This window comes from Branchiostoma floridae, chromosome 8 (genome assembly GCF_000003815.2).
Source record: "Branchiostoma floridae strain S238N-H82 chromosome 8, Bfl_VNyyK, whole genome shotgun sequence".
NCBI classification, from domain to species: Eukaryota; Metazoa; Chordata; class Leptocardii; order Amphioxiformes; family Branchiostomatidae; genus Branchiostoma; species Branchiostoma floridae.
The window spans coordinates 18,011,639-18,033,610 of NC_049986.1; the positions used below are offsets into that span (position 1 = coordinate 18,011,639).

The 21,972-nt window shown below is 38.4% G+C and overlaps 1 protein-coding gene across 5 annotated transcripts in view; it reads left to right on the forward strand.

Moving 5' to 3' along the window:
* LOC118420701 (uncharacterized protein C1orf21-like) overlaps nucleotides 1-18,028 on the forward strand; it is a 25,993-nt gene extending 7,965 nt beyond the window's left edge. For 2 of the 5 annotated variants that reach the window (XM_035827637.1, XM_035827638.1), the window contains exons 2-8: nucleotides 563-692; nucleotides 14,165-14,268; nucleotides 15,302-15,393; nucleotides 15,962-16,020; nucleotides 16,209-16,223; nucleotides 16,759-16,816; nucleotides 17,677-18,028. In XM_035827637.1, the coding sequence (XP_035683530.1) occupies nucleotides 14,172-14,268; nucleotides 15,302-15,393; nucleotides 15,962-16,020; nucleotides 16,209-16,223; nucleotides 16,759-16,816; nucleotides 17,677-17,715 (360 nt within the window). In that variant the 5' untranslated portion in view covers nucleotides 563-692; nucleotides 14,165-14,171 and the 3' untranslated portion in view covers nucleotides 17,716-18,028. Of the gene's footprint in view, nucleotides 1-562; nucleotides 693-951; nucleotides 1,120-9,576; nucleotides 9,838-14,164; nucleotides 14,269-15,301; nucleotides 15,394-15,961; nucleotides 16,021-16,208; nucleotides 16,224-16,758; nucleotides 16,817-17,676 lie in introns of those variants that run through there. The other 3 variants (XM_035827639.1, XM_035827640.1, XM_035827641.1) reach the window with 3 other exon arrangements.
* The last annotated feature ends 3,944 nt before the right edge of the window (nucleotides 18,029-21,972 follow it).

A 21,972-nucleotide genomic window follows, 5' to 3' on the forward strand; every position in this document is an offset into this window, starting at 1 on the left:
TAAGTGCTTTATATTGTGTGCTATAAGTTATATATTCATGTCCATTAAGTGTTGTGTGTTTAATACAAACAGTAAGACTAGGCTTTTAGTCAGGCGATGGAATGAAGATCTTCAACAGATAATCCTGTCCTAAACATGGCTGAACTAAAACTGTTTACCAGTCGGTAAATTATTAATCATCTAATCTGGAGTGTTTGACCTTGGGGGAATCAAACACTTTTAAATTCATTGTTTATCGATATTTCTTCTGATGCAGGTGTTCTTGGCATACTCCAGTCCTGTATTAACAGCTGGTAGAATTTCTTCACGTAGACCAGGTCTAATCTTGATACTATTTCATTCACCTTGTGCATGGTCATAGCTTTCTAGAAATGTATACTAGTATGCAGTTACCTACATTTGTATCTATTGCTACTTTAATGCAAGTACAAGCGTCAAACAGTACAGAGGCCGTTGCAGCTAATATTTCCACATTTTCCCTAAAATCCCTGAATCAGGTTGTAATCTTACCCAGCAGCAAAAGGGTTAAATTCATTGTACATTCAACATTCTTCTGTTGCAGGTGTCCCGAAGGATTCCAGTCTTGTCCTAACAGCTGGCTACACCTGGACAGCTGCGATGGAGTGATGATGAGGACAAAGGCCAGGTGTTGAGAACCAGTCCTGACGTACTGGAGAGCTGTAGAAGCAAAGGTGACAAAAATTATATAATTCTATCCAGTGTTAATATGTAGCACTGTTACACCAGTTCACCTTTATCTGCAAGGTAACATCCTTTGTTTTAAAAACATTGTATTGAAGGATATCAAGTCGACTGACGGTAGTTTTAAATTGCAATTTTCAAACTATTACAACTGGAAACCAAAGTGCGTTGACTTGAAATCCCTAAATACTATGTTTTTAAAAACAATATAGGTTACCTCGCAAATAAAGGCGAACTTTCGTTATATGGTCTTGTATAAGATCAGAATTGCGCTGAGGCATAATCCTTGGGGATCATTGTACCGACAAAAGACCTTGGCTGTTCGCCTGGTCCCGGAGTGCCTTGCGCTTGCTGAATTGCAAGGCTCGGCACACAGCAAAGGGTTCCAGCCACACACCGAGTCTACAGCATTCAAAGGTATGAGTTTTACCACAAATCTTGTTTCTTTCCATTTAGTATGTAAAATGTAGCACTGTGTATATGATTGTGCAGTTGAAATGGTATTGCATGAGATCAGAATTGCACTGAAGCATAATCCTTGGGGATCATTGCACGGGCAAAAGACCTTTAAGTTGGCTGTTCCCCATGGCTCTACAAACTACACAGCCACAAACAGAGCCTACAGCTCGTAGTTTTGTAAGACCCATCTTGCTGGCTGGAATTTTGGAGAGAAAGAAGAATCATAAGGCTTTTGTTTTGTATTAATTTAAAGAAAGCACAGAGTTGAATCCTGCTTATGTGTAACCTGTCCAGTTTTGCATATTGTGATGGCTCGGCTAACCCCATTAGGAATAGGACCAGCACAGAAAATTCAGGTACAGGTCCAGTCCAACAAGAAAAAACGGTTTTGTGGCCCCTAGGCCTACTCCCCATACATCTCTGTCCCTCATTGCCTGGTTCATGTTATTACCTCCATGAAATGTCATGGACTGGAGGTTATATTTTCTGTTATGTGTCTCTGTCTGTGTAGATGATTACTCAAGAACGGCTGGATGGATTGGTTTCATACTTGTTGTGTTGGTGGGGTGTGATGAAAGCTCGAATCGATGAGATCTTGGGAGCCGTATCTGTCGTTATAATCGATGTAATAATATCAGAAATCACCCCTATATTTGAGATATATTGGTACAGGCATCGTGCTTTAAGTGTTTGTTAATGGGCTTAGCTGCAAGCAGATAGTGAGGTGACAGCTGTAACAGGTATGGATGTCTCACATACTGTACTGCTGATTTGAGTGACATGGTGATTAAAATGCCATTAGGTCCTCTCATCTTAGATGGGCTGGGTGTCAGCAGTTTTATGGGCGATACAGATGTTCTGATTTCGTTACGATAAGGGACAGTTGTTAGTTGTCTCTTTCGTAGCCAATGGTACTTGTTTTTTAGCAGACGGGGTTGGCGCCAAGTATTCATCTTACAGTTGATGTAGGGCTATCAGAGGAAAGTGTGCATCTCATTTTTGTACCGTGTGAACAGCTGATGTTATGACATATTGTTGGAAAATCAAATCACCATCTGACTAAAGTTGGCCACATCCCTTCTTCTTTCTGAGTTTCCCAACTTCCTCCCACCACACCGCTCTGAGGCACAGAGTCGAACCTCACTAATGCTGACGACCTTAGACAGTTTAAATGCCAAACATCAAGCTTAAGGAACACCACGCTACCATATGCCGTCGACCTCTTAAACGCACATTGCACAATTAAGTGTCACATTTTAATAATTACTAATCAGATGGACATCCTCTGTGTCATTAAATAAATACACCACTACTTTCCCATAACATTTATAACCATTACTCTCAAATACAACCGACTATAAACATACATACCATCCACAAAAAAGCAATAAATATTTCATGGAGGTATGAGGTCCCCGAACTCTAGTTATTAATATTATCTTGAGACCAGTGTCCTTATTATGGGTGTCTAAGCAAGTATGATGGTTTTTGGTGGTCTTCAAATTACTGGCTTTTCCCTTCCCACAATCGGGAAACCAATGCACCAGGAGCAGAGTTGTAATGCATGTTTTAGCACAAACCTTGTACCTGCCAAGTACGGCGTGCTGTTGTCCCATCCTGTTTGTCAAACCAAGACCAAACAGTGGGACTTGATGGACATTTATGAGTTTGTGTACATGTGCACACATCATCATCAGCTGCTTAGTTTTCCATGCGGATTTAGGCGTGTTGGTTTTTCTCTAACAAAGTGTGTGATTGAGTCACAATTGTCGATATATACTGTATAGAAGAAAGGACAAACGTTCTTACTGTGTAGACTGCAAGTGATGTTCTCTCCAAGCATGGCCAGCTGAAGGCTATGCTTTTGCTTGTTTGGGACGATCTTTTTAGGAATTTTTTATCAGGTTTTCTATTTTATCAGGTTTTCCTTTTGTCTGCCATGAGTCAAACTTACTACTAAGTAGTAGTAAAATACAATGTGGAAAGTCTGATAGAAACACTCCAAAATACACCCAAACTTCAAGAAGCTGAAGCCTAACCTCTGCTTGGAGAGTAGAAGTGATGTTGTTAGATACATGTATGTGTCACATAGAACAGTTAACACACTGACTGATGTTTTGATTGTGCAAACAAGGTAATCTATGCACATTGTGAGTCAGTACTTTGGTCCTACTAAGAATTAATGTAAATATTTTTCTTCAAATACAGACACTGATATCATGGCCAACTTGTACTTTCTAGACCCTTAATGCTGTGTCTATGAAAGGAAATTTGTTTGATCATGAATAATTAAAACATTGTGCTATTTTAAGTTTTAGATTCATTGAAATTGCCTTGTAGTATGCATATGCCTTGGGTATAACGTTAGAAGCAGCAGCATTGAGCTATAATTAGTATAGATAACGATGTAGAATCAGTCTTAGGGGCAAAGCTATCAACTTTAACTTCTTGTCTCACACCATTTTAACAGACCATTATGTATATGTATGAGTTAAACTGCTGCAGTAATATCTGTAGCTTGAAACATAAGATTTGCAAGGGGAAATGTTGGATAACACAATTCAAAATATAATATTCTATAGATTGTACTATAAATAGTATAATACGTGCCCGCAAAACTGTTATGTTAAACCAAATGGAATTTATACGGGAAATTAATGTACATGAACATATATTCATCAACGAAATTAATCAATTTACATTTAGCTAAGGTTATGAAAAAATCAATCTACAGTAAGCACCACATCGTTACGCTGGATGCCTCAACATGTTGCAAATCTTATGACTATTTTTCTTCTCTTTATTTGTAGATATGTAATTAAGATTCAATTAAATAAAAGTTGACTTCAGTCCTTTAAATTTTCTGATCCTGCACGTAAGTAAAAATATTATAGATCCATTGATATTACAAATACTGATACTAGTACTGATCTAAAATATATCTTATTAACTTACAAGCCAACTCTCACTCATCCCAACATACATGTAGGTGTTCATGGTTGGAAGTAAGCAAAAAGCCTGAGCATACAAAAATACGATTTGAACAAAAAATTTTGAAATTTACTTTCAAATACTTTTCACAATGTTGAAAACAGGAATCCTGACTTCATAGCCTACTGTACATGTAGCTTTTCTTTTAGGAATTCTTAATTTTCAGACATGGTTTAACTGCACAAATCAGAAGAAATCAAAAGTTGAAGACAATGATGCATAAGCTGAAGAGAATGATGTCCTAGGGGGTCTATTATCCCCAATGCTGTACACACAGTCCGTTGGTTTATTACAATGACCATGTTTTACCTGCTCGTTAAACAAACGAGGGAGGTGTGGCACCTGGCGTAGGCACGGCTTTCATGTCCAGGATATCAAACAACTTTTGTAGTGGCTTTGCCATGGCAACGTGTTTGCTTTATTTGTCCTCACTATGTCGTCCCCCAGATTTTGTAAACAGTGTTCCCGCACCTTTGGCCCTGCCGTGGTTGTGCTAAGCGTTCGGGCGCGCGCGGGCGGGCGGGCTGTCGTGTCTAGGGTGGCAACGCCGAGTTGCGTTTGTCTGTTTTCTACAGGTGAGAGTTTGTTCTTCAGAACACGTTTTTTTAGAGTTTTGGAACAGGAAAGCTTGTTGGTACAGACTGTGATTCACTTTGAAACCCTCAAACTCTGAAAGATTGTCTTGAAGGAAGTACATTGTGATTAGAATGTCAAGAAAGATCGGAGGAGTTCGGTTGATAGATTATATTTTGTAGACAGCATATCTTACACCCCAAGCTATGAGGAAACTGAATTTGGTTCAACAAGAAAAGTGGTTATGGGAAAGTCATTGTCTGTCCAGTTCTTTATCCCAAACAGTCTCACAGAGAACACGGAGTTTTGAACAGCTAAGAATAAACTTGTGTCGCATGACGTGTGTTCCAACTTCCTCTTTGTTAAGTTGAGTGCTTAATGTGATGTAACATTCTGTTTGGTCGTAAATATTGGACTTTCTGGTCAAATTAAGTAGTATGAAGACCTTATTGTGTCAGTAATATTGTAACATGTTCATACAACAGTGTTCCTAAGAAAATGAATCTGAGACTAAGATTAGTGAGAAGGTTCCAAATTCAGCAAAGTGAACTTTGTGTTTGGCGTCATATTAAGTGAGGCAAATTGCTTGACATACCAAGCTTCCATAGAACCAAATCATTTTCAATCTTTTTCATATAAAAGCTGACATCCTTTTCAGGACTCACCTATACATGCCAAAAGTGTAGTTTACGTTATAGTGACTGCTGAAAAACTTTCCATATCGCATAGATACAGCATTCATCCCAACTATTCTTTTGTATTTTGTTAAGTATTTACTACGTATTTAAGTGGGAAGGCGTTGTGATGATTTAATCTGTATTATGCGCCTTCCTAGCACACATGAAATTCAAAGGCCACCTCATTTGAATGCCTATCGTCCCATTTGTTACCCTATTTAGCGTAGAGGAGTAGGTATTACACATACCATGTCAACTATTCTTGTGTACAAAAAAAATGTACCCCAGGACTCCCCATAGCAAAGAGCAAATTAAAGGTATTGTCTTGTTACCTGTGATTCAGCATTGTCTTCGAGAAATGTGTAACATTGTAGCATTACGTGTAATGTTGCCAAAGCATCCAGTGTTAGGTTGATACTCGAGTTACAACTGGTCACTCGAAAAATTCTTGGACTTAAAAATATGTTTGGAAAATGCAGCTTAATATTAGTTCTCAGAACTTATTAAGGTCCACAGCTTCCTCCTTAAATGTATTGTTGTATGGGGCTATACTTAGTCTTTCATAATGATAATAATGAGATTTGTAACATATAACATGATTTGATAACTGCTTGCTAACTCAATAATGTTGTGACAAAGGTGTCAGTGTGAATTTGATTCTGTGCTGTATTCACAGTTCAGTTCAGTATTCACAGAGAAGTAGATAAACTGTTTATCATGGATGGGCCCTGCTGATAACACTGTTTTGCTAACAAACATGCTGTCAATTAAATCCTAAGGAACTGATTTCTGCCAAGCATCCTTAGTATACTAACTATTTTCTATTTTAGTCAAACGACTCACTCTCTCACTCATCCCTTCTACACTTTTTGCTCTTTAAGCAGTAGTGACATGATACAATGATAATTGTATTCTATTAGAAGTATTCCCAAAATGTGTAGACAACTTCTTCAGATATTTTGTACATAAAGAAGTCTATTTCATCAAGGGAATTATTACTGTTTGTCTTGTACTGTACTGCTTTCAACTTAAAAGATAGTTTGAAGTGATAGCTGTTCTACATGTTGTATAAGACATTACAGTCTTTAACATGCTGAAGTTGTGGCTCTCTTCAAACACCGGTACAAAGTGTTTTTTCCTGTTGCACAACATTAATTGGGACCTGCTAGAGATTTGAACCCAGGTTCAAAGACTCAACAATCCTAAACACAAGACCACCTTGCCACCTAGGGTACAGGTGTAACATGTTTACTGTTAACTTGAAGAACAGTAGGCAGTTTCTTGGCATGAATACCAAATCTCCCAGTGATGTCTATTATTACAATGAAATCTATACCTGCCTGCAGGAAGTAGAAGACAATTTATATCAAGAATTGAAAAGACAATGTCAAGGAAACAGGACCTGCTTTTTCCTTGTGCCTGATCACATGGGAAATGGCAATCAAAGCATGGCGGAGCTCTTGTTTCTATTGTCCCATACACACAGGGAATTACTGATGTCACTGAAGGACAAGAAAAGGGCAGTAATTCTTCTCCGCCTCATTGAAGCAGACGCATCTATTTTTGTAGTTGACATAACATGGCTTTGACAAGCAGAGCATACATTTACGTAAAGGCCACGGGTGGAAGAACACAGTATTATTTACCTGGTTGGAAGTTGAGAGGCAGCCTTTGTTCATGTTTAATGTACGGTGCCACCATTGATATATGCTGGCATTTACGTCGTTGGGAACAGCTTAGAAACAGTGTGAGAACTATTCATCAAGTTCAGCTTCTAGGGACGAGGGCTGTATTGGTATTTGAAAGTGTCACATGGCACAGTATCACAGACGTTTTAAAGTAAAAGTTTACCAACAACTAAGATGAGAATATGACTTCAAGTTGGAAGAAAACCCAAATCTATCTTTTTTCACACCTTAAGAAGGACTGTAAATGGATGTACAAAATTTTCCCTCCGACACATGAACTAGTGTTTTCAAACTGTATATTCTAGATCAGTACTTATTTTTATTTTCGCGAACCTCATTGAGAAAATGATAGATATTTTCTATTATGTGAATGTTGTTTAGTAATAAATTGTGTTTCTAATCAGACTATTCATAGGCATGTATAGTTTAAGAAAACGCACCTAACAGCTGCTGGTAAAATTCTAAAAGACAACAAGGCAGATCATTGTAAAATACAGACTCAGTCGTCACCCATCAAGTATTACAGTAAAACATTAATCCATGGCTAACAGCTGGGTCCAGCCTTATACGCCTTAAATGATCATGAAATGGCCAACTGTTACCAGATCTGAACATTGGCAAGCTTTTAAGGAATGATTGGCTGAATTATATGAGGTAAGGCTACACCAGTTTGATTTGTTGGTTTTTGGATTTTTAAAGTGAAAATAAAGCAACCGGATATCATAAAAGCAATGGGCAGGAAGGAAAACTTGAACATGACTTTATTCACTCTTAAAAAACTGAGTGCACCAAGGCATAAATCTGGTCCTCTGTCTGTGTCTTCATAATGCTAACGCTTATCCATGGGGATCTGTTGTCTTTAAAAACAGCACATTTAGGAGTATTAAGTCTGCTGCCAGTGGTTTCAAATTTGCAATATTTTCAAAATATTCCTATTTTTTACCACCGTCCATCGACTCTATATTCCTAAATACGTTTTTTGTACAAACAACGAATATAGGTTACCTTCGGATAAAGGTGAACCAGCCTTACATGTTCTTCTCGTTAAGCAATTTTTTTAAATTCACTCACTCACTCACTCACACTCACTCACTCACTCTCCGGTTTAACGTCTTTTTTTAAATCCGAGAACCAACAACTTAAATTGATGTGGCCTAAGGTGGTTGTCCTCAAATGAGGTGAAGTATGACATGATGCTTTTCAAGTAGCTACAGTTACTGTAGTGGTACATGAAGTTGTACTTTGTAGTGCGATTAGTCTGGCTTTGCCTTGCTGTGTCAGATTCAACTCCTCCTCTTCTTGATAATTGTGTTGGGTTCCTTAGGTTGTGTGCATAGCAGGCAACAACATTTCCTGGTAACTATAAGGAAGAACAACATACATACAGAGTTAAGGTCAGTACTAATGTTATTCACTTGTAACTTGTAGCTCACTGATTTTTTTTTTTTTGGGGGGGGGGGTCTAACTGTTTTTAAACCACCTTGCTGCATGTGCAGTGTCTGATTTACAATCAAGGTTATATGAGGTTTATACTGTGTTGTAAATCAGCATGGCAAATATTTTTGTTTGTTCTGAGTCATTGTCAAATGAGATGTGCCTTTCTCGGAAATGTTAGACAGTTGATTAATTGACTTAAGGTAATTAGATTTAGAATCTGTTGAAAATAGAATTGATTATTTTCTAGAATCAAGCTTTCTCCTGAAACCTGGCCAAATAGATTTTTTTTTTTTGCTTCGGCAACTAGGCTGCACAATGGTGGATCAAAGTAAAAAACAACTTCTTCCTCAGTAAACTTTACCTAAACAAACATTCAAACTATCTTCTTCATCTAATATTTGCTAAAATATCCTAGCAACAACAAGAGCAACAATACGTGTCAAGATTTCATTTATGGTTTTACTGTGTACTGGTATTTAATGTCTTTGCAATTAGTAAATTGTCTCATGACCTTTTTGTAGAAATAGAGCATGAATAGTCTTAAAGGGCATGAGGCAACAATTACATTTTTTAAGTCTTCGAGTAAATCTGACAAGTAGTGAATAGTGAAAAATCACATTGTCAAAAATAAACTTCCAAGTATCCATTCCCCATACTGGTTCGATTGATATCGAATTTGTAAAATTTATGATTTATATAGCTAGAGGTGAGTGTGTCCTTATTGCAATTATTAAGTCCTGTTGTCATCGCAGCAAAATTTTAATTGTGTGTCACCCCAATTGATTACTGCCGAGATGAATCGGTCGCCTAGACCACCACCAGGGATTCGCTGGCACAAGAACTGATATTAGAATATCCACCAAGCAATTCCACTGTGACCGCTCAATGCACCACGTATCCAACGATTTATCACTGTTTGAACTCAATCTTCAGACACTAATGTGTTCAACACATTTCAAAAAGGCTTCCATAACGACGCATTTGAGGAAAACGAGGTCAAAAGATTCCAGTTCCTTATCTGATATCACAAGAACTGATATTAGAATATCCAGCCAGCAATTCCTCTGTGGCCGCTCATCCACCCTGTATCTAACGATTAATCACTGTTTGAACTCAATCTGCCAGCGATTCATCTCTGCTTCTTTGATCAGATCAGTGGACACTCCTGGTATAACGAGGGTCCTCTTGATCACATGCCATTGAAACGTGCGAGTCGGGGCTGGAAGGGTAATCTTGTAGCTTTAAGGATTGTATCATAACAGGTGGTATCTATAGAGTGGAGGTGGATTTTCTGGTATACAAGTCTGTAGGTATGTATATGTACAATGTCTCTAACACTACGTCGATGTAGATTAGACATCCAGGTAATAAGATATGCAAGGCAGAACTGGAAGGGTCATCTTGTAGCTTTTAGGAGTGTATAATAACAGGTGGTAGCTATAGAGTGGAGGTGGATTCCCTGGTATACAAGTCTGTAGGTATGTACATGTACAATGTCTCTAACAAGATCAGTGACACAGCAGGATTCGAACTCGAGACCTCTCAGTCCCGAGCCATTCACTGCCGCTGTGCCACATGATCTCGGCTGTTTTGAAATTGGTTATTTGGTCATTCAATTGATGAAATTATTTACATCAATTGATGAAATTATTCACTGAATTATATAATGCTAGTTTACCTTTATCCGCTGGGTAACCAGTATTTCCGTCATTTTTAAAAACTGGGTCTATAGGGATATCAAGTCAACAGACGAAGGTTTCAATCCACAGTATTTTGAAAATATTGCAGTTTGAACCACCATCCGTCAACTTGATATCCCTTAATACCCCATTTTAATTAAAAGCAATGAATATAGCTTACCCCGTGGATAAAGGAGAACTAGTGTTATATCATATATCTGTGAATAATTTCAGCAATTTAGTGACCAAATAACAAATGTCTTCATTCACCATCAAAGAGGCACAACTGCCAATGTTTCAGTGGCCGTCTGTCAAATTCCTCAGGGCAATACTGACACCTAGCTAAGGTGGAAAGTAAAACCAGTTGTTATTCCCTGAGGAAGGTGATGACAGAAGGTCATTGAAACGTCAGCTGTTGTAACACTTTGTTATCAGTGTGTTGTCTGAACCTTCTTAAGCCATTATGATGATTTTACTGTCTTGATTTTAGAGTATCAGTGTAGGTGAAGGCTGGATTTTTTGTCTGTATGCCTTTAAAAACCATCACTATTTGAAGAATATTGTAGTAACTTGCTGATGAACCTCTTCAATGATAACATTTTTGCAATATTTTTGGATCGCCATTAATCCACTCTACCCCCTGTTAGTGTTATCAAACACTCAAAGAATTAATGGATAAATGGAGATCCAAAACAAAGCTTGAGCATCCATCCATCCATCATTCCTAGTACATACTGATCAGCTGTAGGGCAGTATGACGCTCCAAAAGAGGCTACCACCTATGGCGATCCTCCACCAGGTAGCTGACCCGCTATCCGTTGCTACAACATGTACCAATACTTAGTTTCCAATTCCTTATGATATACAATGTAGGAAGTAACCACATTTATGTCATACCTGTGACGCGAAAACGTTCGATACGGGTGTTCCGGACCGGGCCGTATGCTTCCGTATCGCACAAGTTCGAAAGGTGTATCACACGGGCTCCATTCGAATAGATCGAACCATTTCGAGCGGGCTGAATACCGCTCGGTTGGCAATTCGAATACCCGATTCGGACGTTGGAACATTGCTGTTGCAACACTTTTGGTTCGAGGGCACCAAATTTGTTCAACTTCTGGCGCATTTCGCATCAAAACATGTGTTTTCTCGGGTGGGTTTGACATAAATAAATGGTCCCAGCCCTCCCGCGGGTTGGGCTGTTACCTTGGGTGATACGGAATACACCGTGTTGTATTCTATATGTACATGCAGGTGATCAGCCTAAGTGTAGAACCACAGCCATTATCCTTTAAATGCTTGTGACAAAATGGTCTTTAAAGCTTAAATGCACCTTAAGAATCCTGCATATACACGTATACTCTAAAATAGTGCATTTTAGTTCGCAGGGATTTAATTTCGCAGTAGCGAGAAAAATAACTTTTCACAGTGTTTTGAAGTTCGCAGTAGCACCATGCACTGTAGTCTCTTACTGCCATGTAAAAATGTTCACGGTGGTTTTAAATTTGCGGTGAGGCCGCCACCGCGAAAACCGCGAACATTAAACCACCGTGAAAGTTTCTGCATTTACAGTATGTTGGTGTGGGGTAGCGACCTTTGAAAACAGTCCAAAGCTAACAAGACTGGAGTCCTGGATTACATATACATGTAATGTGAGATGGATATACACAATTATGATATTTACTTTCAGCCAGCATGAAAAATCCTCCATCTACTAGTAGTCCTTCACCTTTTCAGTAGTTCTGCTAACTATTTCACACATTATTGGGATAAGTTATCACTAAAGCCCAAAGATGATCAGGCATTATGTTCCTATAGTGATAGCCTTTCTTGCCATGAGAACACCATACACTATACAGCATGTTTGGTGTTGTGTGTGTTTAGGCCTTCTACATTCAGCGAGGGATCATTGGGAACAGACCTTGTTTTCTGGTGGACACTAGAGCTGCTGGTACAGTGATAGTAACGTTGGTTGCACTAAGGTCTCAAGCCTGCATGCCTTTTTACAAGTAAGTTGTAGTCAGATCTTTTAATTAGTTACTGTAATTGGTTTGCTCTAAATCAATGTTTTATGTGGGTGGTTGAATGGATTTTATAGGACTTAAGTCATCTTTGACTTTATCATAATCCATTTTGAGTGCCAGGGGAGTTTGAGATGTGAAGTCCCCGTTTATGCATTGAATTTCTCTGAATATGTCTTTGTACATGTCCCACTGACATCTTTTGAATTGTCCAATCAATGATGGACGTGCGTCAAGCTTAAGTCACAGCAACTGGGTCCGAAAGATACTCACAACAAATTTCAGAGATAAAGAACAAATTGTCTTACTTTTTGTGTATTTTGTCGTCTTCTAAGTCATACTTTTACGTATTACGCAATATCTAAATTGGAGAAAATAACAAAACAGTGACACAATGAACAACCCCGCAGTGATGCAAGCTTGATGCAAGTGCAGTAAGAGTGCACCTTAATATAGAATGATGTCCTAACCAGTTCTTGTCTGCATATTAGGAGATTTGGAGAATTGTTCTTTTCTCATAATTCTTTGTGTCCAAAATCCTAGATTTTGTGTCTTTGACACAAAGGTCAGCGCATTTTGTTAACCTGTTGTCCTAATAAAAAGCCCAAAGCTCTTGTCAGCATAGGAGGTTAAGATAATTGTTCTATTCTTACCATTATGATAATTCTCTGGGTCCTAAATCCTAGATACAGTGCATTTTGTTAACCTGGTATCCTACTAGAAAGCCCAAAGTTTTTGCCAGCATAGGAGATTTGGAGAATTGTTCTTTTCTTACCATGATTCTCTGTGTCTGAGATCCTCGATTTCGTGTCTTCAACACAAAGCACAGCGAATTTTGTTAACCTGTTATCAAATTTCCTTATTATCCTGGGAATGATTCCGTGCCTTAATATAGATATCCTGTACTTCAGGCCCTTAGCAACGTTTAGTTCTTTTGTTGTCTTCCTTTTGATGTAACTAGATAATATGGATGTTCCTAGCTACAAAATGTACATATAGGCCAGAAACCCTTGGTGACTAAGTAATGGTTTTATTCTTGGCTAGATGTAATAATGTGGATGCCCTACATAGGCCTTAATCGATTCCTGGACAAAAAGAAATACGTCTGGCCATTTGAACGGGCACAGCCTGCAGGTAAGATATGGAAGACTTTTGTAGTTCATCTGGCAGCTATCAGTTTTGTTTTCTTTTTGATGATTTTCCTCAAGATTTGAATGGCCAGGGTATTGTATGAGCAAGGAATATTGTTGAAAGTCCTACCTACACATGTATATATTTCAGAGATTGATTGAACTGGCCTTTTTTCCGGTGCACATGGGATAAGACGGTATCAAAGAGCCAAAGCGGTATCCAAGTGGCCAGTTGGATACTGCTTTTGCCCTTTGAGGTTACAGCTTTCTCACTTAGGTAGGCGTAAATATGGTCCTGGTCAGCATGTGGTTGAAATTACTATAAAAGGTACTGCTGTTCGGTCACATCAATGTATTTCTCAATGTTACTCTTAAGTTTTTATGTTGAAATTTTAGCAAAAGAATGTCATCATGAACACATGGGCTGGGACAAAACTGTCATCTCATTGACTCTGTTCACTCCCTTAAAAAATAAGCTGAAATTGTAGTGTGCCTCGGTACATGTGCAGACTTTCCTCTCAAATTCTATTCTGTTGATTTGCCAATCTACTAGTAACATTATTTTACAAAATAAACAATCAAGAAATTAGATTGGTACGGTCTTGGATTAAGGGTCTTTGGGATGTAGTGATGTATTGGATTGTTTTGTTTTTTTAATATGTTTGCTTTCAGACAGATGAGGACAATGTGGCACTGCACTCAAGTTTTTAGTAGCTTACTTAACAGTTCCACACACAAAGTAATATATTGAAGAGTTGTTTTCTAATCAACCAGCATGTCTCTAACCCCTGACCTCTGTGTTGCCAGATAGGACATGGGGTGTTCCAGTGCCAAGCAGATCCCTGCCCCCCTCCCGCCACAGAAAGACAGTCCAGTCCTAACACACACCACCAGCTCTGCCAAGCAGGCAGGTAGGTACACACAGAGACTTTAAATTCCCCCTGTTCTGTAAGATTGAAACAAAAAGCAGTCCCTATGTGTCCATGTATGACTGTGTAGATGGTGTTCACACCACCAGCTCTGCCAAGCAGGCAGGTAGGTAACACACACGAACTTAAATGTCCTCCTATTCTATAAAACCGAAAACATACAAAATCAGTCACCATCAATATTTGATCCAAAATCTTCTATCATACCATACTTTTGTATGGTTTCATGATAGGTTTGTGTGTGTGTGTGTGTGTGTGTGTGTGTGTGTGTGTGTGTGTGCAGGTGCATGGATAGAGTTCAGTACCAAGGACAGATTTTTCTGGGAGTGTGCTGGTGTATGTTCATGTGTGTGACTATTCAGCACCAAGGACAGGTATGTTCACATGTGTGTGGATGGTGTTCAGCACCAGGGACAGTTGTCTTCACCTGTATGTAAATGGCGTTCAGCACCAAGGACAGCTGTGTTCACCTGTGTGAATGGTATTCAGCACCATGGAAAGTTGTGTTAACCAAATGTGTCAATGGTGTTCAGCACCAAGGACAGGTATGTTCAACCAGTGTTTGGATGGTGTTCAGAACCAGGGACATGTATGTTTGGTTGCTGAACACCTTTGCATGAATGGTTTTCAGCAGCAAAGACAAGTAAGTTCACCTGTGTGTGAATGGTGTCAAGCAGCAAGGACAAGTATGTCCACTTGTGTATGGATGGGTACATTTGCCTGTGTAGATGGTGTTCAGTAACAAGGACAGGTGTGTTTGCCTGCATGTGGCTGGTGTTCAGCAACAAGAACAGGTGTGTCTGCCTCTGTGTGTGTGTGTGTGTGTGTGTGTGGATGGTGTTCAGTGCCAAGGACAGGTGCATTTACCTATGTGTGTATGGTGTTCAGTACTAAGGACAGGACTGGTGTGTTCACATTTGTGTGGATGGTGTTCAGCACAAAGAACATGCGTGTTTACCTGTGTGTGAGTAAAGACGAACTTAATGTCCATCTTATCTAATGTTTTCTTCCACAGATGTAAGAGGGGGTGATGTAGCTGATGAGGAGAATAACCAGGAGGTTTCAGACAGAGGCAGACATGTGAATGGAGAGGATGAGGCAGGAATGGTGAGTTGCAGTTTTACCCAGCCACACAATAGCCACACAACACCTGCCCAACAGGCCCTAGACTTTGCCCTGATTGGTTCCAACACTTACAAAACTCGAATAGGAAGGTACTGTAGGAACCTGTTAGGCTTAATGAGGGCTGACCTCAATGATAGAGGACTTGGGCCATTGCGGTCAGAAAGAAAACTGCGGGAGCTCAGGAAGCTGGCAATGAACAAGATGCAGTGGAGAGAGATGAAGAAAGACTGAGTGCTGTTGCAGAGTGTCCAGACCGCTGCATCAGCAGAACACAGTGGACTACTACATGTACTACTACTAACTACACAATAGTAGCATTCATAGTCAAACAGTATATCATTGACTGAAAAGACAACAAAAACACAGTAATTGTAAAGAAATTTTGCTCTTTGTCTATGAAATTTTTGTAGGAATCTGTCATTTGAATGCTCAGTGGTCGCTTAGCAGTTCCAGCCTGTTTTGGAAAAGGGGGTTTCCTCCTTATGTTTTAATCAAATACTGTATGGTGACTAATTTCTATTTATAGCATTACATGTATTTTGTTTTGCAGTTAAAAAAGATAGTGGAGGACAAATATGAGCCACCAAAGCCTATCAGCAGACCTGCACCGTAAGTTGTTTTCTTAACTTGTTAACACTATCCGACTGTAGACCTGTAAAAAGCACAATACCTTAACTATCCACTGGATCCATGCATGATAACACTGTCAGAAATGTTGATGTGATTACCAAGTTGACACAGATGCTAAACGTTCATGCTAATCTCTTTCATTCTGATCTTTCCTACATGCCTCTCAGAAAGTTGAAAAATGGGTAAGGCGACATCAGTGTACCTCATACATTTCTCCTTTCACCTGCCAGATGCCATATGCACAGTACATGTTTATACTACTTGAAAGCTGAAGGACAGTTTGAGTTGTGTATTTGCATCAAATATGCCAATTGTAGACTGCTGTTATGGCAACGTTTGCTAAGTGACTTCTAACCATTCATAGATTGCTAGGATCCTGGAGTATTTGGCCACCAATTCAAAGGGATAATGTATCACGAACATCCAGTATGGTCTTGCCTTCTAAATCATGTTTCTGTGGTTTAAACATGAAATTTTAATTAAATAAGTACAGTCATGTATGTACTTAATAATATTCAATTCTTGAGAAAGACATATTAAAGTCGAAACGGTAGAATACCGTCGTCTCTGAGCTGTCATTTTCCCAAGCTACGAATGATATGTACTTATAAAATGTAATAGCAAGACCACAAGCCTTATGGTTAATTGTAGGATATTCCATGTTTGTATAGCCACAGTGTTTTCTTACTTTTTTTTTCTTTCTTTTTTCCTTCTCAGGCATGTATCTCACAGTCAACAAGAGTTCTTCAGACTTTTGGACCAAAAAATTGACCAGGTATGTAAATTTGGAGATAGACATTTTGTTGTGAATATTCTGTCAAGACAAGGAATAATAGATTGAAGTACTTGTAACTTTCAATAACAATCATCACATGATTTACAGTTGTAAATCAAATACTACGTTTTCAGCAGAAAATGGAAACCGATGATAAAGATAATGGATAGACATTAAAAAACTGACTGTAAATAGGTAAACTTTCAAGGTAAAAGTAGCCCTTTTAAATGCATTTAGGGGCAGTGGGTTGTTATCCACTATGTCTATAGAGCATGATATTAGAAGGCAGAGCCAATCCCTCTCCTTCCACGGTCTTTTATCTTCCCAACCAAAGTCAGGTTAAGTCATGTTAAGGTTAAGTGATTTTCTTCAAAAGAAAGCAAGTTGGATCAATCAGTGCCTCAAACCGGGGTCATAATGACAAAAGCATGTGGTTATATGGAAGATCAATAAGTTTAAACATCTTGGCAATGATTTTTGGCAACCTGTTTTCTGCATGGAAAAGGTAAACATCTGTGCATGTAGAAATGCTGTTAGAATAAGGTAAAAGGTTATGGTAGTCTCTTTGAAGAGCCTTCTTGCAGCAGTGAGTTGTTACCCACTGTGTCTAGGGCAAGGTATTGAAGGCTGAGCCCGTCTTTCTCCTTCCATCGCCTTTTATGTTCCCAACTGAAGTCAGGTACCCATTTCTTACCTGGATGGAGTGAGGAAAGTCGTGTACAGTATAGTGCCTTTTCCAAGGACATAACATCTAGCCAGTAATGGCAGGAATTGAACCCATGACCTCTCCATCTTGTGTCTGCGAGCATAGCCTCTCTGCCATGCGATGCCACTAAAGCTAACTACTTTTTTTCTTCCAGGGGAGAGACTATATGACAGATGATGAGGAGGCAAGATGACAGTGGATTTGGGACAACTGTCCCCACCCACAACCTCACATGGCACATCCCGCTTCTGTTTGAAGATTTTTTTAAAGGCAATGATGTTGATGTTGACAAGGAAGTTGGCCATTTGCTGCAGTCTACGTGTACATATACATCGCAATGTCATGGTCAATGACTAGCACAATTACCTCTGTGAAAAAAATGTTGCCCAAATTTGAAAGTCAAATGATAGTCACTCACAAATTGAATGAGTAGTTTGGTCATTGACATTTTTCTTTGTAATATTTTATCCTTAAACATGTGACAATGTCTCAATGATTTAAGAAAAGATGCAGTATTCACACCACATAAAGTCAGGATTGTACAGCACAATCTAATGCCACCATTTTTTATCTTTACCAAATCTATGAATGCCTTTAATGGTAGCTATAAAAATTATCGTTTGGAATTGTTATTTTTGTCATCGTTATTGGGTGGGCTGACTACTCTGTTTTTGTAGCCATGGGCTGAATTGTGAGAAGCTTGCAAAGTGTACAGTAGGAGGGGCTAAATCACAAGGGCATGCCATAAGGCACTAACTCATTACCAGTAACCTCAATTGGACTGTCGCTAAACTCTGGAGCGAGCTGCCATTTGGTGCTAACTCAGGTGACCTCAATGTGACAGCATATTGCCCCAGGTGCAGCCATAGGACTGTAGGTTTTGAACGACTCACACCGGGAAGACCCCTTGTCTTTTCGATAAATGCTGTGGTTCTTAATGTGCTCGAGGTGTGCTCTCCTCAACACACTCTCCATTTAACGTCCTATCCGAGCAAATGAAAAAAGGATGAATGTGGCAAGACTCAAAGGGATACCATTATTTTATTCAAAACTTTATTGTAAATGGTGTTCTGTAAATAGGTAAAAATATGAAAATTATAAATACAATATTTCTAGACTGAGAAGCACATATTTAATTATCTGCCAAAAAGCTGCTAAATAGATAATTATGGTGTCAACATTTTTATTTCACAATGAAACATTGTCTTCTGTGTTACCATATTGTAAATGGTTGTAATTGTTGTATGATAAAGTATAGATAGTGGCTATATTTAGTTAGATATATTATTAGGACCTAATAGGTCTTCTGTATAGTATACAGAAACTGGGTACTGTTTTAGATCTAAAGTGGGTTTGATCCAGAACTTTTATCTTTGTTATTTGACCATGGGAGTTAGCATCATGATACATTTGTACATTGTACATGTACGCTTGTACTTCATGTGAATTTAGAATACAGAACAGTCTACTAGTCAAGTATTCTAAATCACCCAAGGTACCATTCTCCTACGCAGGGACATCCAACAGCCAAACTGCCTGTCTGGATGTGCCCTGCTCTTTCAACCGTCACTCTTAGTTCCTGACCGCCTTGCTTATGAATATTAATGAGGTTACTAAGAGTGACGGTTGAAAGAGTAGGGTGCATCCAGACAGGCAGTTTGGCTGTTGGATGTCCCTGCGTAGGAGGATGCCAAGGCACCAGCCCAACCAAACCAGGCCACAGGGCAATATTATGATGTGGCCTGCGAGAGGGCTGGGACTGAGGGTGATGGGGAATACACAGTGTTTCAAACTTACAGTGTATTTATGTCATACCCACCCAAGGAAACACACATTACAAATTATGCTAAATACAACTGTTACAGAAGTTGAGGAAATTTGGAATTTTCGAACAGCCATTCCCATGGCCACATCTAAGTCCAGTATTCAAATTTTTGACAACAGCAGTCTTGTTGCATGCATTGTGAATTCAAATAATTCTGTGGAGGCCTGTGTGATAACCCAAGTTATTGCCCAGTACAGAACCCAGGTACATGTATGACATAATAAAGGACAACCTCTAGAATATTTCAGTAGCCCTTGTGATTTATACAAGTTGGCCTTTTTCAGCAGCATCTTGTATTTTGATATCATGCTGCATGTTACTATTGTATTACAACAATTATTGATATGATTTATCAGTTCCTTTGACAAACTTTAAGATTACGGTATGAATTATGATGATGATTTGATGGTCTGGTCACTGTTCACTTCCCCTGCTTGTACACACAAAAATGTACTTGATGAGCACCTAAATTATGCAAATAAATTGAATGTTGACTCCCATTGTTTGGAAGGGGAACTTGTGATTTGGTGCATCTCATGGCAGCGTCTTCTTTGTGTGTGTGTGTGTGTGTATGTTGTACATTCGTAACCTTAGAGATGGCAGACAATACTGCATATTTCTCTGTACATTTTCAATTTATCATTATATCCAAGTTTGGGGATAAGGGCAATGTTTAGCTTGAAATAATTATCACAAATTCATTGATAGAATCAGAACATAAACATACTATGGTTCATAATTGTAATAAAAATATAGGACTTCTGGACATTTCATCAACAGCTTGGTAGAGGAAAGACCCCATGATTCCTATTTATCTGTCTTGACACAAAAGTTACGTAAAGATCATAGAATGGCATATCTCAGAACACGCTTAATTTGAATGGCTTTATTTTGCTGTTTCTGTACAGTATTTCACATAATGTGCTTTACAAAACAGGAAGATCCTGCTGTGTCCAGGTCTATTCATCAAAGAAGCCAATAACATTTTACAATCATTATGCATAATAATATTGCAAAAAAATAAATAATCAATGCAGCACAATTCTTACATCTTGCATAATATATAATGACATAATTTGCTTGTCATGACTGATATAGGCAACAAAGAGCATATTAAGTATAACATTTAGCATGACTTCTAGGAGCAACATGTACATGTAAGTTTAACTTAGTTACATCAAAAAGCAGCCACTCAAGCAACTAGAAATGATTTTGGAAACGGCCATTTCAGACAGCATCCACTATCTTTTGTCAGTGATACTGTCTGAGCATTTCCAAAATTTGTCACTGACAAAAGATAGTGGATGGTGTCTGAAATGTCTGTTTCCAAAATCATTTATCCAGTTGCTTGAGTAAATGCTTTTTGACATATCTTATTATCTGGATGTCTAACCTTCATTGACCTACCTCATCAATAAAGTTTTTAACACTCACATATTTCATTTTCAAATTGTTTAACATTTTCCCAAATTGTTTAACATTTTCCAGCTAGCTTGGCTACAAACTAATTCTCAAGAGATAAAACTAAAACAGACACTTATTACATTGGCTGACACTATACTCAAAACCTACAAATGTAGCTGCAGCATAATACTAGTAGCTTATAAACTTACTTTATTTGGCACATGCAACTATATGTTTATTGCATCTTATGCACTTTACATGTAAGCTGCTTGGGAATCTAGAACCACAATAAAATATAGACTGGAGATCTGAAAATCATTTCAAATATCACCAAGAAAGGAAATAGTTTGACAAATGTAGTCTTCGGTGTCACAGTGTGAGGACTCCTTGTCACATTTACATGAAATATACATTACACTTACAGTTCCATGAAACAACTATTACCTTATATAAAATCGATAACAAATAGGCAACTAATTAAGGATAATATTACTTATAAGTGACAATGTTGGCACAGTATTAAGCTTTCATACAGTTAATAGTGTGTGCAATATCTGTCTTCTGTCCCATTGGTTTTACATGCATCCTCCTGTGAATACTACTGACCACACCAACACCTCAAGGTCAATCTCCTGTGAGCTAGAAATAGCAATGAGATCACCTTAAAGGTTCACAAATTTGACATGATTGAGTGATACATATAGCTGTGATCACAGGATAAATTCAAAAGAGTAAATGTTTTTGTAAATGTACAAAAATGTAGATTTTATCCTATCAAAAGTTTGTAGGCTAACAACGGCATTAACAGCTGGGACTGAGATGTCTCAACATGCCTTTGGCACAACTACTTGCAACAGTTCCTTCTTCATGTAGATTGTGAATCATGTAACAAAAGACACTGTGTTACGTTACATCGCATTGGATTCCTAACTGTGTTACTTGCAACATTTCTATTCTGTCTAAGACTATATTTTGTAAAGCTTTCTTCCAAGTTAATAACCCTGTACTGCACATAATAAGTCTTAACATATCAACTGCACACTTAAGAACAAGTATTCAAGTAACTGATCAATGTACATTTAACAACATAGTATTAGTCAAAACAATTTGCATCATTTGCAAAGGTCGCAGTTGCAGCACAGTTGCAACTATGTACTAAACCTTTTATATTTACTTAGAGAGCATTCATCCTCAAATTACTTTGAATTTCTTAAAATCTCT